The 13363-nt window shown below is 36.5% G+C and overlaps 1 protein-coding gene across 1 annotated transcript; it reads left to right on the top strand.

Moving 5' to 3' along the window:
* The first annotated feature begins 1333 nt into the window (after positions 1–1333).
* Positions 1334–10321, top strand: LOC143470701 (oxysterol-binding protein-related protein 11-like). The gene is made up of 15 exons (XM_076968969.1): positions 1334–1632; positions 2440–2624; positions 2815–2988; positions 3213–3341; positions 4382–4488; positions 4680–4935; positions 5322–5416; positions 5589–5735; positions 6600–6768; positions 6984–7129; positions 7377–7512; positions 7754–7940; positions 8674–8764; positions 8937–9076; positions 9217–10321. Exons 1-15 carry the CDS (start codon positions 1562–1564, stop codon positions 9419–9421), a joined length of 2238 nt encoding a protein of 745 aa, XP_076825084.1. The 5' UTR covers positions 1334–1561; the 3' UTR covers positions 9422–10321.
* The last annotated feature ends 3042 nt before the right edge of the window (positions 10322–13363 follow it).

Raw genomic sequence — 13363 nt, 5'->3', positions numbered from 1 at the left:
TTGAATCGCACTCAATAAAATGTCTTATGCAGAAGCAAGCTTACAGTAAATGTGTTCCTGAATCAGAGTTGAAAGTAGGGCCTGGTTCGGCTGATTTCAGTCTCGTTGACAACTCTGTCCTGAATTGAATTGATTTATTAGCAGACGAAAATATATTCGTATTCACGAAGGAAAACAATGCATTCCGAACGCACAACAAAATGAAACGAGCTTTTCGCGCAACGGTCCAGCATATTGTTGGAATCTTAATCCTTGGACAGAAAAAAGTTTTTGCACGACATAAACTCGGCGGTGATTCCACTTCGCACCAGCACTGATTAACGGGATCGTACAAAGAATAAATTGTTCTACAAAAACGAGCGGTCGGTTAATTCAACCTACGAGCGATTCAACCCAGTTTGATAAAACCCAGGAAGATTTAACCCACGCAACGAACGTTGCTTGAGTTGTCCTGGGTTTAATCTTTCATTTCGAAAACAACTCGTGACTCGTGACGTAACCGTCACAATATCACATAGTTGTCATTAGCTGAATATTCAGTGTGCAAACAAGTGCAAATGGGCGCGAGTGCGATGACTGTTTAACTACAGAAGGTCATTTCGTAATTGCAACTTAGTTGACGCGAACGCATTCACGGTGCAAGTCCCTCAGCTGGATGCTTTAATAAGCCGCAAGAAATAGAAACATTTCAAAAGACAAAACAAACATTTGTATGTTATATAGGGGCCTAAATAGCCTACAAGGCCAGCGTGCGACGTCGTCATCTTCGCCGGGCCTAGTTTGAAGTAGCAAAAGCTATAGCGAAACTCTCTTTTAAGTCTGTCACTATTTCACCAAAAAAATTGTACGTTTGAAGCTTTTTTCGCAGTTTCTTGTTAACCTAACTTAAATTTCACAACAACTTTAACTTATACCTAACTTAAATCGTCCCATTGATCTAAATCTAACTTCAATTAAACCTTAAATTGGCTTAGTTCCGTGAAATGGACGCTTTGTTTGATTTTAAACGACAGTTTTCGGAATGTTCAAGGTCTAATTTAACAGGCCATGTTACTTTGAGTTATTCAGTGGAACCTGTGTATGAAGTCTTCTCTTGGCCCTTTTGCCCTATGGTAGCTGTAACAAGTTAATCCGGTGGTGAACGACTCAGCAACGGAGTGTTTATCTTTAAGTTTATCTTTAATTTTATTGTGCTATAACTACAACGGTTAGCATCGTAATTTTGGCTCCGCACAGTTAAGGGCAAAAATAAACAATACAATACATTTGTTCCTAGATTTCTAAAAAGGGTACTCTAGGTACCTAAATTCACATGACAAGTGTTGATAGCTAGGCCTAGTTGATCAGTGCTGAGTGCTTGCTCATACACAGCAGTTGACGGTTTGTGTTGGTTAACTTGTCGCCCACTTTAGGACTTGCCACTCCGGCTTTGCTTGAATATTGTGTTTGCTAGCTTGTTTCGGGTTAAAAAGAGAAGTGCAAAGCAATTTTTTAAATATTGGTTATTAGAGCGTGAGCTTGTTTTAGAAGGCTACATTCTAGGTCCGGAACATAGCTATCAATGGCGGGTTTAATTCCATTGGATGGCAAACTGTGCAAGTACACCAACGTTGTCAAGGGCTGGCAAAACAGGTATGTTTCATCATGCACTCATTTGTTTAAAATTATAACTTTTTTACCGTGCCTGTTGGTTCCTATTGTAAACACACAAAACGCTGAGATCGGCTGACGGCTGGTCTAGATTTCATGGCACTTGGCAAGATTTTATAGAAGAATTAAGATATTTACGTCTAAAGTTGCATAGTTTGAACCAAGAGCGTTCACTTTGTTTTTTGAACTCACTGAACAAAGGTGGCCCTCCCAGTTACTTTATGAAGTAAACAACAAACTTGCATTTCGTTCTCTTCGAGCTTTCTTAAACACCTGACTGCAGACTATGGCTGTTTTCAGCAAAATCTTGGGTGCACCAAACAATCAAAAATGACAAGTGCACTGCGCAAAAACCCTCAAACGTAATGCACTTAAGAGCGCAATTACAGAGTAAAGTGCACAGTTCGACTTATTCAATCTTTAAATCAATTCAAAATTGAGTGCACAGAAGTTCTGTCCAAGTCATTAAGTGCGAAATAACACACCTAATGTGCAGCACTGAAGCTCATGAAAAGCAATATTAAGTGCACCTATCATATGCCAAACTCTGCAGTCTGGCGTAAAGAAATTGACAAAATGCAAGGTTCAGTGATAGCAATTATATAGTTCTGCTTGACATAATGCTAGCAGTACCTCACACGAAATCGTTTACATCAGTTTTGCATTATTTTACCTGTTCATATTTGTGTATCGATAAAAGATAGAATGATATTGGGCGTACCACACTTTTTATTTCCACTATATTGGTTGAGATTGAGTTCCTAGTCTAACAAATATTTTTTGCAACAGATATTTTATACTCAACCCTCAGCAAGGCATTCTGGAATATCACATCACCCAGGCGGAAGCTTTAGGATCTCATTACAAACCTAGGGGATCTCTAATTCTTACTGGTGCGGTAATTGCACCCAGTACAGAAGACTCGTTTACGTTTAGTGTAAATGCTACAAATGGAGAAGTTTACAGATTGAGAGGTATAAAATATCTATGTTATCTATATTATCTTGCATTGAGTGGTTCTATCAGTGTGAATATAGACTTATATTTCGGTAAAAATGAAATATTTTAATATCTTTTTTCTGGATTAGTTAAAATATGCATCGGATTACCGGTAATTCGTACTAATGTAATTTTATGTTTAGTCAGCACACATTACTTTTACAGCAAGTGACACTAAAGAGAGGCAAGAATGGGTCTCAAGGTTAAGAGCAGTTGCTCATCATTTTACGGCACAAGTTGCCCAGGATCATCCTCCGTTGTCATCGACTTCCAGCACAAGGAAACCACGTTCACGCTCCGTTATGTCAAACCTCAGCGATAATTTGACTAAAGTTAAAGGTGTTCAAAGCTACATGCTGTATTAAAACTTTGCTTCTGATGACGTTTTCTTGAAAGAATTGCTTACACTTAATTTATGCTGAATCTTTGTGGCAAACTCAACCTTATTCAACTGGACCCATTTGAACCTTTCCAATTTGGGTTGAATAAATATTTCAATGTAAATGTTGGCCGAGTTGAGTGGAATTGAATTGACCAAGGTCAGTCGTTGTTTTTTTTTTCAGGTCAAGTCCAACATTTGTCAACAAGTGGTCCCAACAGCACACTTGCTGCTATGGCAAGACCCAAGCCTTCGAATCAGAATGAAGTTACAAATGTAAATCAACATATCCCCACACAGCATAATAGCTTAGGTATATGCTTTTTGTTAATTCTTATTGTTACAATAAAACATCCATCCAACTACCTTATTTTCAGTCAAATTATCAAACTTTTCTAGCTGATCTACAAAGGTCCAAACAAGCTTTTCTCAAACTTTTTGCTTGTTGTCTTTTTTTGGGTTCATTTGTAATAGCATTGATATTGAGTTTGACTTTAAGTGATGGCCTGCTGGTTATGAATGTATTGGATTGGGTTTTAATGTTGTAACCATTTCAGTTGCAATGTTTACATGACTAAAAAGATAGCATTTGGAGTGCAGTATATGTCTCCCTTCCAAAGCAGATAGAACTAGTAAATGTGTCCAAGTAGGAAACAGCAAATATATACTGTCAAGCTTATCAGTGCTATTTTGAAACATGTTAATGATGTAGGCTGCTGACTGCAAAGTATATAGTAGCGTTAATCAGAATGAACTAACCTAACGTTCTATGAATGCAATTGAAGTTCTTGGGCAGTTATAAATATGAGCTATTTAATGGTACGTTAATGTATTAGTCATTTTAAATATTTGAACAGTGCATTAGGATTATGTTGTTGAATTATTGTCATACATTGGTAGTAAACCTACTCATAAAAGTTAAAAATTAAACATGTTTCGACTGAATTTGTTGACATCCACTTTTATTTTGAGCATTTGAATTTGCAGCATTTTTAGATACCATGCTATTATAGGCGACTCACTTTCATGAATGGGCTTGCAGTTGGCACTATTGGTTACTCTTTTTGTACACTAAGTTACAGTTACATGGATGTTATATTAGTACGTAGTACTGGTTGCTTATCTTGCCTTTTTAAACAATGACCTGCACCATTTGGTCATTATGAGGGTGCTTCAAGCATTTGCTCTGTGTGAGTGAGCAATAAATCATCCACACAAAGTAAACACTCTTGTTTATTGTTTATTACAGTATAAACTGTTGAAAGCGTAAGATTTGTTTGAGTAGTATAAAAGTTATATTTGCCACTGTTGTAAAATTTCTTTCCTGTATAACAGTAACAATTTCACCTACAGGTCGAGTAAGAAGTGACAGTCGTGGTTCTGGCGGTAAGTCTACCACAGTCAACAATAAAAGACCTCTTCAGTTGTCAGAAGTTAAACAGCTCCAAGAAGCCCACGAGGTAGTTCGATGCCTACTCACTCTTCGGTCATCTTTGTTTTTTTTTTTTTTGTGGTTGTATTAAATGTATGTCATGCATATGATATTTTATTTATATTTCATTGTCTTTTGAGCTGCTTTAGTTTCTAATCTGAATTTTACATTGCAATAGTTTTTTTTTTGAGTAATAAAAACAACAACAATTTTCTTAAGGCGGTTATCTCAGCTGACAACTACCAGGCTGGTTTAGTGAGTATGCTGGATAATCTTCATTACAACCCATCTGATGCCAAAGCTAACTTTGACTCAACATCTCAAACTTCCACGGAAGAGTCCTCCTCTCTGCCTCCACTCGACAAGGATGTCCTTCTCACTAAATCCATATCATCAGCACTGATGCAGGCTCTTACAAATTGCTACTCCCTTCTACAGAGATATCATTTGCAGTCATCCTCGGCTTTGCCACAAGGTACGAGGTTTTATTTCGATATGCTGTCAAATAGTCATCATTTTAATCGCAGACATTTCAAAAATGATACCAGCTTTTTATCAATGCAATGAATTTTTTAAGCTGTTGTATTTATTCTGTTGATATCTCAATCTTTGTAACGTTTTACTTATGAGAAAATTAAGTTATGGCTTTAGTTGTTTCTTGATCTGTTAAGGCTTTCAAAATCTTTATAAAGCAAGCAAATTACATTACAATAATATATAAGATTATAAAGTATATACATGGTAATTTGGTAAATTACATTAAACATTTGAGTGAAAGATGCAAACATTAAAATCAAATGTTATGAAATTAAATTATTAGTTTTACGGTGTTGTACAAGTGGTTCAAAATTGCTTAACTAGATGCTGAGATTTCATGGGTTGTCCCCAAGAAAATTGAACCGTCACCTCCGCTTCAGAGAGATGACAAATTAGAAGATAAACATTCGGTTGCAACGGTAAGTAATTTTACACAACCAACGGTATTGTATAGTATATGGCATTGGTAGTTATACCATTTTGAAAGAAGTCGTAACAATAACTTAAAAAAGTATCACTTGGTTATGTCACCATTGTGTAGCATCTTACTATTTTTACTACAAAAATCAGAAAGAAGATTTATTTTCTCAGTTTGAAGTTCCGAGTTTGGCTGATCCTAATGATGAAATTGAGGATAAGGATTCGTCTCAAGAGGAGGTTTTGGGACCAGTTGATGAGCACAAAAGCATCATCATGCATCTTCTATCGCAGTTGAAGTTAGGAATGGATTTGACTAAGGTGGGAAGTGTAGCTAGGTGCTTAGCAAAATACTTTCTACATAGTTACAAACCCAGGCGTAGTTCCATTTCAAAGTTCAGTGCAGAAGTGTTGAGTGATTTTAACACATGACATCATAAGGTTTTGGGTAGTTGAATTCTACATGTCACCATACCAGATCTTCGTTCTGTGTGCAAGTGCGGTATAGCATAGCCGGTGATTTATACAAGATAATAATCCTAATGTAGTTCCAACTGTGTTGCTTAAAATTTTAAACATGATGTTTTCCACCGCAGCATCTTCTACCAGTGTACTTTTGTGCGATAGATTTGATTTCAGTTAGATGATGGGCATTAATTAACATGACAGTACCGTACTATTGTTAAAAGTTTTCAATCAGAATAAAAAATTCTACCAAAAGAAATTGTTTGTTCGTACCTAATTTCAAAATTTTCATACATATTACTAATTTTTATTGCATCGAAATTTGTGTATTACTCCCTAAAGTGAGCCGAGATCAATCAAGTTGAATAACAAAATTCAAATTTTTGCATTTCCATTTTCATAACCTATCCGCCTACTGTTAACAAGAAGATGAATAACTCAGTCTGAGTGAAATAATCACTTTCATTCAACTTTTAAAGTGGTTAATTAGGGAAAAAATGGCTTGTAACTTTCAACAATTATGCTCAGTTTTTCAAGTTGCTGGTAACAGCATAGTAAAGGTTTGCTGACTTCTGTGCAAAACAATTTAATGTTGTACTTTTGTGATTTTTTCTTGTTTTGACATATTGGTCTACTTATTTTTTTGAAAAGTATATAATTACCTGAGTATATACATTATGCATATGTGTCTGAATCGATGAGGTATTCGGTTTTATGTAGGTAACTCTTCCAACCTTTATACTGGAAAAGCGAAGTTTATTAGAAATGTACGCTGACTTTGTGGGCCACACCGATACCTTTGTATCGATATCTGATGGTACTAGTGCAGTTGAGCGCATGCACAGAGTTCTCAAATTCTACCTGGCCTCTTTCCAAAGTGGTCGTCATGGTATTTAAATAATGTTCACGTCACTTAAATAACGTTACTGTATCATCAAATTATCGTTCATAGTTGTGACAGTTTGAAATAACTTTATGTAATTATTGTTCAGGATAAACAATAAAATATAAACTTTTTGAAAATGAACTATTTCACTGATAAACAATTTTCGTTTTAAGCTTGCTTGTGTTATATGTGGTCCAATATTCTTATGTTGAAAACAGGCCAGACTGCAAAGAAGCCATACAACCCCATCGTTGGAGAAGTATTCCAGTGTAGTTACTACGTTCCAAAGTCTCAGGCTAGCCCCATTTCATCAAGTAAACCTACCTCACAGTCCCACCATAGAGTGCGCTTCGTTGCTGAGCAGGTTTCAGTTTTTTTATATTCTCAGAAATTATCCTGTTTATTTATAGCTGCGTTGTTAAAGTTATGATAGAGATGCTTATGCTTATGTTTCTCATGTAATACATGACGAGAATATGATTTCTATATTTTCCTATCTTTTCATCATAGAACTTTATATCACTAAACGTGACAGGTTTTGTTCTATGATTAATTGTGGTCATCACATTGCTGGTTTGCATCGTATGTTTTGTCATCGTTACGCTCGATAGGTTTCCCACCACCCACCAGTGTCAGCATTTAATGTCACTTGTCCTGAGAAGAAAATTACTTTAAATTCTCACATTTGGACGAGGTCAAAGTTCATGAGCATGAATATGTCGGTCGGAGTCGTAAATATTGGGGAGGGTAAGATTTGATTTAGCTTAAAGTGAAAACGCAATCTGTTATATTTTGCGATCCTGCGTTAGCATATGTTTCCATTTCTGTATAATATACAGAAATTATGATGTAAAGGTATGTTTTAAAAAGTTACATTCGATATCGATGATCTGTGTCTGCAATTACCACTGGCATGTCATGGTGTTTATATAGTATATATACTATACTGTGCTTGAGCCGCATTAACTCGCATTCATTTATAATTCAGGAACTCTGTGTCTTACTGATCATGAGGAATCCTACATCATCACGTACCCATCCGCGTATGCTCGATCCATCTTAACAGTTCCCTGGTCGGAACTGGGAGGAAAATGCACAATATCTTGTAAAAAGACCGGATTAACTGCGACTGTTATCTTTCATATGAAGCCTACATATGGTGGCCAACCCCACAGGTAATATAGGATTGAAATGTTGGTTGGATTCAAATCTTGATACATTTATGCATAGAATTGTACTAGGTGTATTCTGCAAGTGATTATTTGTTTTGTGCAAAGCTCTTCGTTAAGACAGCACCAGTGAATGCAATTTACTTCACTTGCATCAACTGCTAGTGGTATGCTGCCAGTACTGGTATTATTATTTATATTAATTAGAGTAGTGTTCTCAGCATAATAGTGTTGCTGTTATAGCTTTGAAGCCAACAGTTCACGTTTACCAGTAAAGTGCTATTGAACATGGGCTGCATGCCAGTTACTAATAGTTTTTTGTCTGCCAAGCAATCATACAAGTGGCATAAATGACATTACAAAAATTGTCAAATCTTGCCTTTAACGTATTAAATGAATTTTCAAAGATGATACGTTGAACCAGCTTGTCTTTCAATACAGTTTGTATGCTCACATAATACTGGATAAGTGCAAACTATACCTTCACTTAAACGCAGTGACATATTCATTGATTTATAGAGCCAGGTAAATTTGTTGCCATTTGCTGTTAGCGTGATTAACTACATGCAGCAAGGATAGTAGCCAGCAGGATGATATTGGTAAACCAACCAGATTGTCATTGGGCCAAAATTTTTACTTTTGAAAATTAACTCATAAGTTTTATTTTACTACGATTCACTAAAAACAACTGGAATAGACATCATTTATAAACTTGGGATTATTTTGTGGTATTTTTCAGAATTACAGCAGAAGTCAAAAATAGCGCTGGTTTTGTCTCATGCCGTGTGGAAGGAAAGTGGAACACAGACTTGGAATTTTCATATTATCAAGTTAGTTCTACATTATGCACCACTTATTCCATACTACTTCATTAAGTGCTATGTATCAGATTCGTTCTTGTGGAAGGTTATCGAGTATAAAATTTAATCCTAAGCTGGAGTTGCCTAAAACATCCATACAGAACCTGATTATTTTCTAATAAACGCCTCTGTTACGTTTCAGCAAGGAGAGTCAGACGGTTTTGGAGGAACGGAGAAAGACAGTGAATCAAAAGCTACTACAGAAACAGTGGAAACCAACTCATTGAAAACTTACAATAAGTTTGTCAGACCGTTAAATACACAGTGTCTCATGGAATCAAGGTATAAAATAAAGCTTTCATATCACCACATGTGATTGGTCATTTAATTACTAACGAAGTTCTTAATATAAAGTACGTGGACTGCGGAACACATATCGATGTGTAATATACCATGTTTTGTTTCGATGTTTCCGTTTTTAGGAAACTCTGGCAAAGTGTGACGCAATCGTTACGTAACGGTGACATCACCAGCGCTACCACGCACAAAACGGAACTGGAAGACCAGCAGAGGCAAATTGAGAAAAAGCGCCAGGAAGCTGATCTTCCGGTTCCCACGGTCTATTTCACAAAATCGGCGGGAAAAGATTATGATGTTTACACACCGAAGCAATGCTTAAGTCTTTGAATTTGATTTTCAATCTGCGGCACCTTGAAAACTTATTATATTAGCCCGCTTTAAGATCAAATTTTTAGTCTAGTTTTGTGGTGAACATTTTAATTGTTTTAAAGAGAAAGCCATCGCCAAATGCGAGCTTTTGCTGTTACGAATGTTTATGTACGTGTAGAATGGTTTACATTTTGCAGTATTGAGCTATAGTTGCTGCTTGTTACCTACTGACGTTAGAAATATGTTTTTTTTCCAAAGAATTGCAATAACGTGCGTCAGACAAAGTTAAACCTTCCGTTGCGAACGCTGTTGGTTTGTTTTGAAAATTTTTTTTTTCTTTCACGCTTATTGAGAACGCATTGACGGAATATCCGGCAATGGTGCTGCTGTGAAAATCATCCGTTCTACAGCATTCTTTTTATGCGCGATAACCTGCTTTTGTATCAGTTTGCTGCCACCATATTTCCTTTATGCTTTAGTTGTGCTGCTTTGTGTCAAATATATATCTTGTTTTATTAACGATAGTTTTTGTGTCTGCGTATCAATGCAAATATATCGGGTACACGCGTAATGATGAAAGATCTTCGAAAGATATACAGGCTTATTTTCTTTTTGATTCGCAGTGGTCGACATGGTACTATCTTTAGATGTGAATTGAACATAAATTAATGTCACTGTGTCATGCAATATTGACCATTCATAGTTGTATTTTTTGTTGACATCATTTCAAGTTTTATTATCTTGTCAACAAGGCAATTTTGAACTGAAGATGTCACTTTTGAATTATCCAGAGTTGTTTTATCTTCCTGCGCGATTCAAAATCCACCTAAATTTAGGCCTACCATATTTTCATTGCCAAAAAAGAGGACAATTTCTCCAGCAAGTACAATGCAAATAAAGTTTTATGTTTAAAGGATTTATCAGATGTTTTTGGATAATTATACACAAAATGCACAAGTAATGCATTCAGCTTCAAAATCATTATGTATTTTTCTGGGGATCACGACATATGGCCGTGAACAAACTCACCGGCGACAACTGGTAGTGGACAACTGACCGGCAACAAATTGGCCGGCGATCAAATTAACCGTGACGTAAACTGGCCGGCGATGAAATTAACCGGCGATCAATTTAACCGGCGACAAATTGGCCGTCAAAAGGTCAAAATTCTAATTCACTATCTAGTCACTATCCAGTATGTGTATTGCAGTCAAGGTTGCCACTCGTAGAGTTTTTTGGCCCCTTGTAGGGTGACCCATATTCATAGATTTCCTATTGTTACATGCATTTTCCCGGTCTAGACGAGTTGTTTGATGAGATTATGAAACAATGCGTTGTAGCCTATCTCATCTCGTGACATATTAGATTTTCTCAGAGGCATCGCCCACAACCTACAATTTGCGCAATAAACTTCCTTATTTGTCAAATAACAGTTTGTGTAAATTTTAGTGCCCTTATTATGTAGTGTCATATGTGTTTTGCAGTGAACGTCTTTTAATGTTGTTACTCGTATTTCCGGAAATATTTCTGTTAATTTCAATAAATGTTTCAATGTGTATTGAAATAAAAAAAAATTTTGTTAAAAACAAAGGAAATAGTTACAAACAAATATTTACATATCATATACTACCATCAACTTAAACACAATAATTCAGCACTTGCACGGTCAATTTACCTCTCGGTCAATTTTCATTCCGGTAAGTCTGTTCCCGGTTAGTTTGTTCGCGGTCAATTTACGTCACGTTCAGTTGTCCCCGGTGAGTTTGTTCGCGGTCATTTTCCCGCGGCCATATGTCGTGGAACCATTTTTCTGAAACAAGGATACTTGTGCCGCAATTCATCAGAAAACACAGTGTTCCTCTTTGGCTTTATTGCTTAGCTTTATTTAGATTTTATGTTTGTCTAAATTAAAACAATGATAATAAAAATGATTAGACCTCATGCTGTCGCTGAAAAGTCATTTTACTTGACTTAGGCCTCATGCCGAAAAGTCACATAAACATACAATTCTGTTGAAAATATAAGCAAGAAAGCGCAAAAAGCCAAAAAGGAGCACATTTGGGCATTTTTCAGTGTCCTCCGAGGACAATGCATTTTTCTTTAGAAAAGAAGACATATGGTAGCCCTACCTAAATTAAATCTGGTGGTCCAGCCTTTTTGCTTGTCAGTTATTTGTAAACTGTCCACCGTAAATGTCAAAAGCATCTACAAACAGCGTAACAAAAAGCTTTATTTCACGCCGTTTTTATCTTCTTGAATACACAGTACAGCGGGATCGAGTTTTCAGAAACCAATGCCGGCTGATAAGTAAAACAGTGAAATATTAAAAAGGCTAAATTTAAACTGAACAAAACCCTGCTGTCAAGTTTTTGAAGGCGTCATTATCACAAAAGCCTCATACGCTGAGATGCGCGCAGAGTTGTGAAACCACCCGCAGAGAGCAAAGCACAACTTAAAAAATGACTTTGATTCATTCAAGCAATTCAACTTTCGGGCCCAACATGGTTTTCAAATAAATTGTCGGGTTAACAATACGAAGCCTGTTTACAACTCTGTGTCAAGATATTCGTGCCGACACCTCTCAGTCTGCTACCACACCTCCTCTGCCAATGTCATACTGTAGTCTTTGCTGCACAACTCCAATTTTGATGGTGATATAAAAATGTTGATTGCCGTTTTAGAAAATATTCTATAAAGAAGGATACTGACCATACACGAATGACGTTGTTACTTGAAATATTTATGGTATGCCACAAAAACTTAGTGTAAAACCCACCTGTTGTTAGCCCCCTCTGCTTGCGCTGGGTCGGATTTTATTGTATAGGTAAGATTTTGCGATCTTAATACGCGTCTTTATCATTCGATTCTTGGTTATTCTTTCGGCAGAAAGCATCACTAACTTGAAAAAGTTGTAGACAATTCAGATGAAACAAGACAATTCAAGCCGCCCACTAAACGTCACAATAGAATGAAGGCCAGTTAAATTGCTAATAAAACAAGAGTTGAAACACGTAAATACTCGCCAAACTGCATTGAACGCATTTTCTTTTAATCATTCCCGTCGTTAACATTATTTTTGTTGTTTGATTTCTATGGTTTTTTTGATACGCAACGTTGAGTTTGTTATGGGGACTTTTAACGCTTTATTCATTGTGGTAAAAAATGAAAAATCAGTTCTGGACCTGAAGCCTATCTTACCAATGACATACTCTGAAGTCTAAATAAACTGCCTGCGTTTAACTGTAGGATAGCTTACTGCTTGAACATAAAGGATAACAGTTGCAAAATAAAGTTTTTTATACTGTGGTAATACATTCAGCTGCGAGAGCAGATTGAACGTTATCCTTGCCTGTAGCAAAAGTCGCCATGTATAAGTATAGCCAGACAGCAGAGTTTGGCATAGGCGCATTCGATACTGCTTTTCATTAGCTTCAGTGCCACACATTAATTGCGTTATTCTGCACTTAATGATTTGGACAGAACTTTGATGCACTCAATTTTCAATTGATTTAAAGATTGAATAAGTCAAACTGTTTACATTACTGTATAATTGTGCATCTAGGTGCACACTTCCATTACGTCTGAGCATTTTTGCACACCATACCGGTACTTGTCATTTTTGGTTGTTTGGCCCAGCCAAGATCCTGTTGAAAGCGGCCATACTCTGCAGTACTGCCGTATAACCCAAAAAGTCTAAGAAAGTATGTGGAAATATGGAATCATGCAGAGGATGAAAAACAAACTGAGCGTTCTGTGAAAACACGCTTTGATCAGTGTAAAACATAACTCGATACCTTTGTTTTCTAACTGACCGCCCAGACTGCAAAGTATGGCAGTTTTCGAAGGGAAATCCAGCGTGCAAAGATGCAAATTCTGGCGTGATGTCATGCTCATGCACCAAAGCCTCAATTTTTTTTTTTATAAATCGTGATACACAATAGTAGCACAAGATTCAAACAA

The sequence above is a fragment of the Clavelina lepadiformis genome, chromosome 9 (assembly GCF_947623445.1).
Source record: "Clavelina lepadiformis chromosome 9, kaClaLepa1.1, whole genome shotgun sequence".
Taxonomy (NCBI): Eukaryota; Metazoa; Chordata; class Ascidiacea; order Aplousobranchia; family Clavelinidae; genus Clavelina; species Clavelina lepadiformis.
The sequence above is the reverse complement of the archived record's forward strand: the minus strand, read 5'-3'. Positions and strand labels throughout refer to the sequence as shown.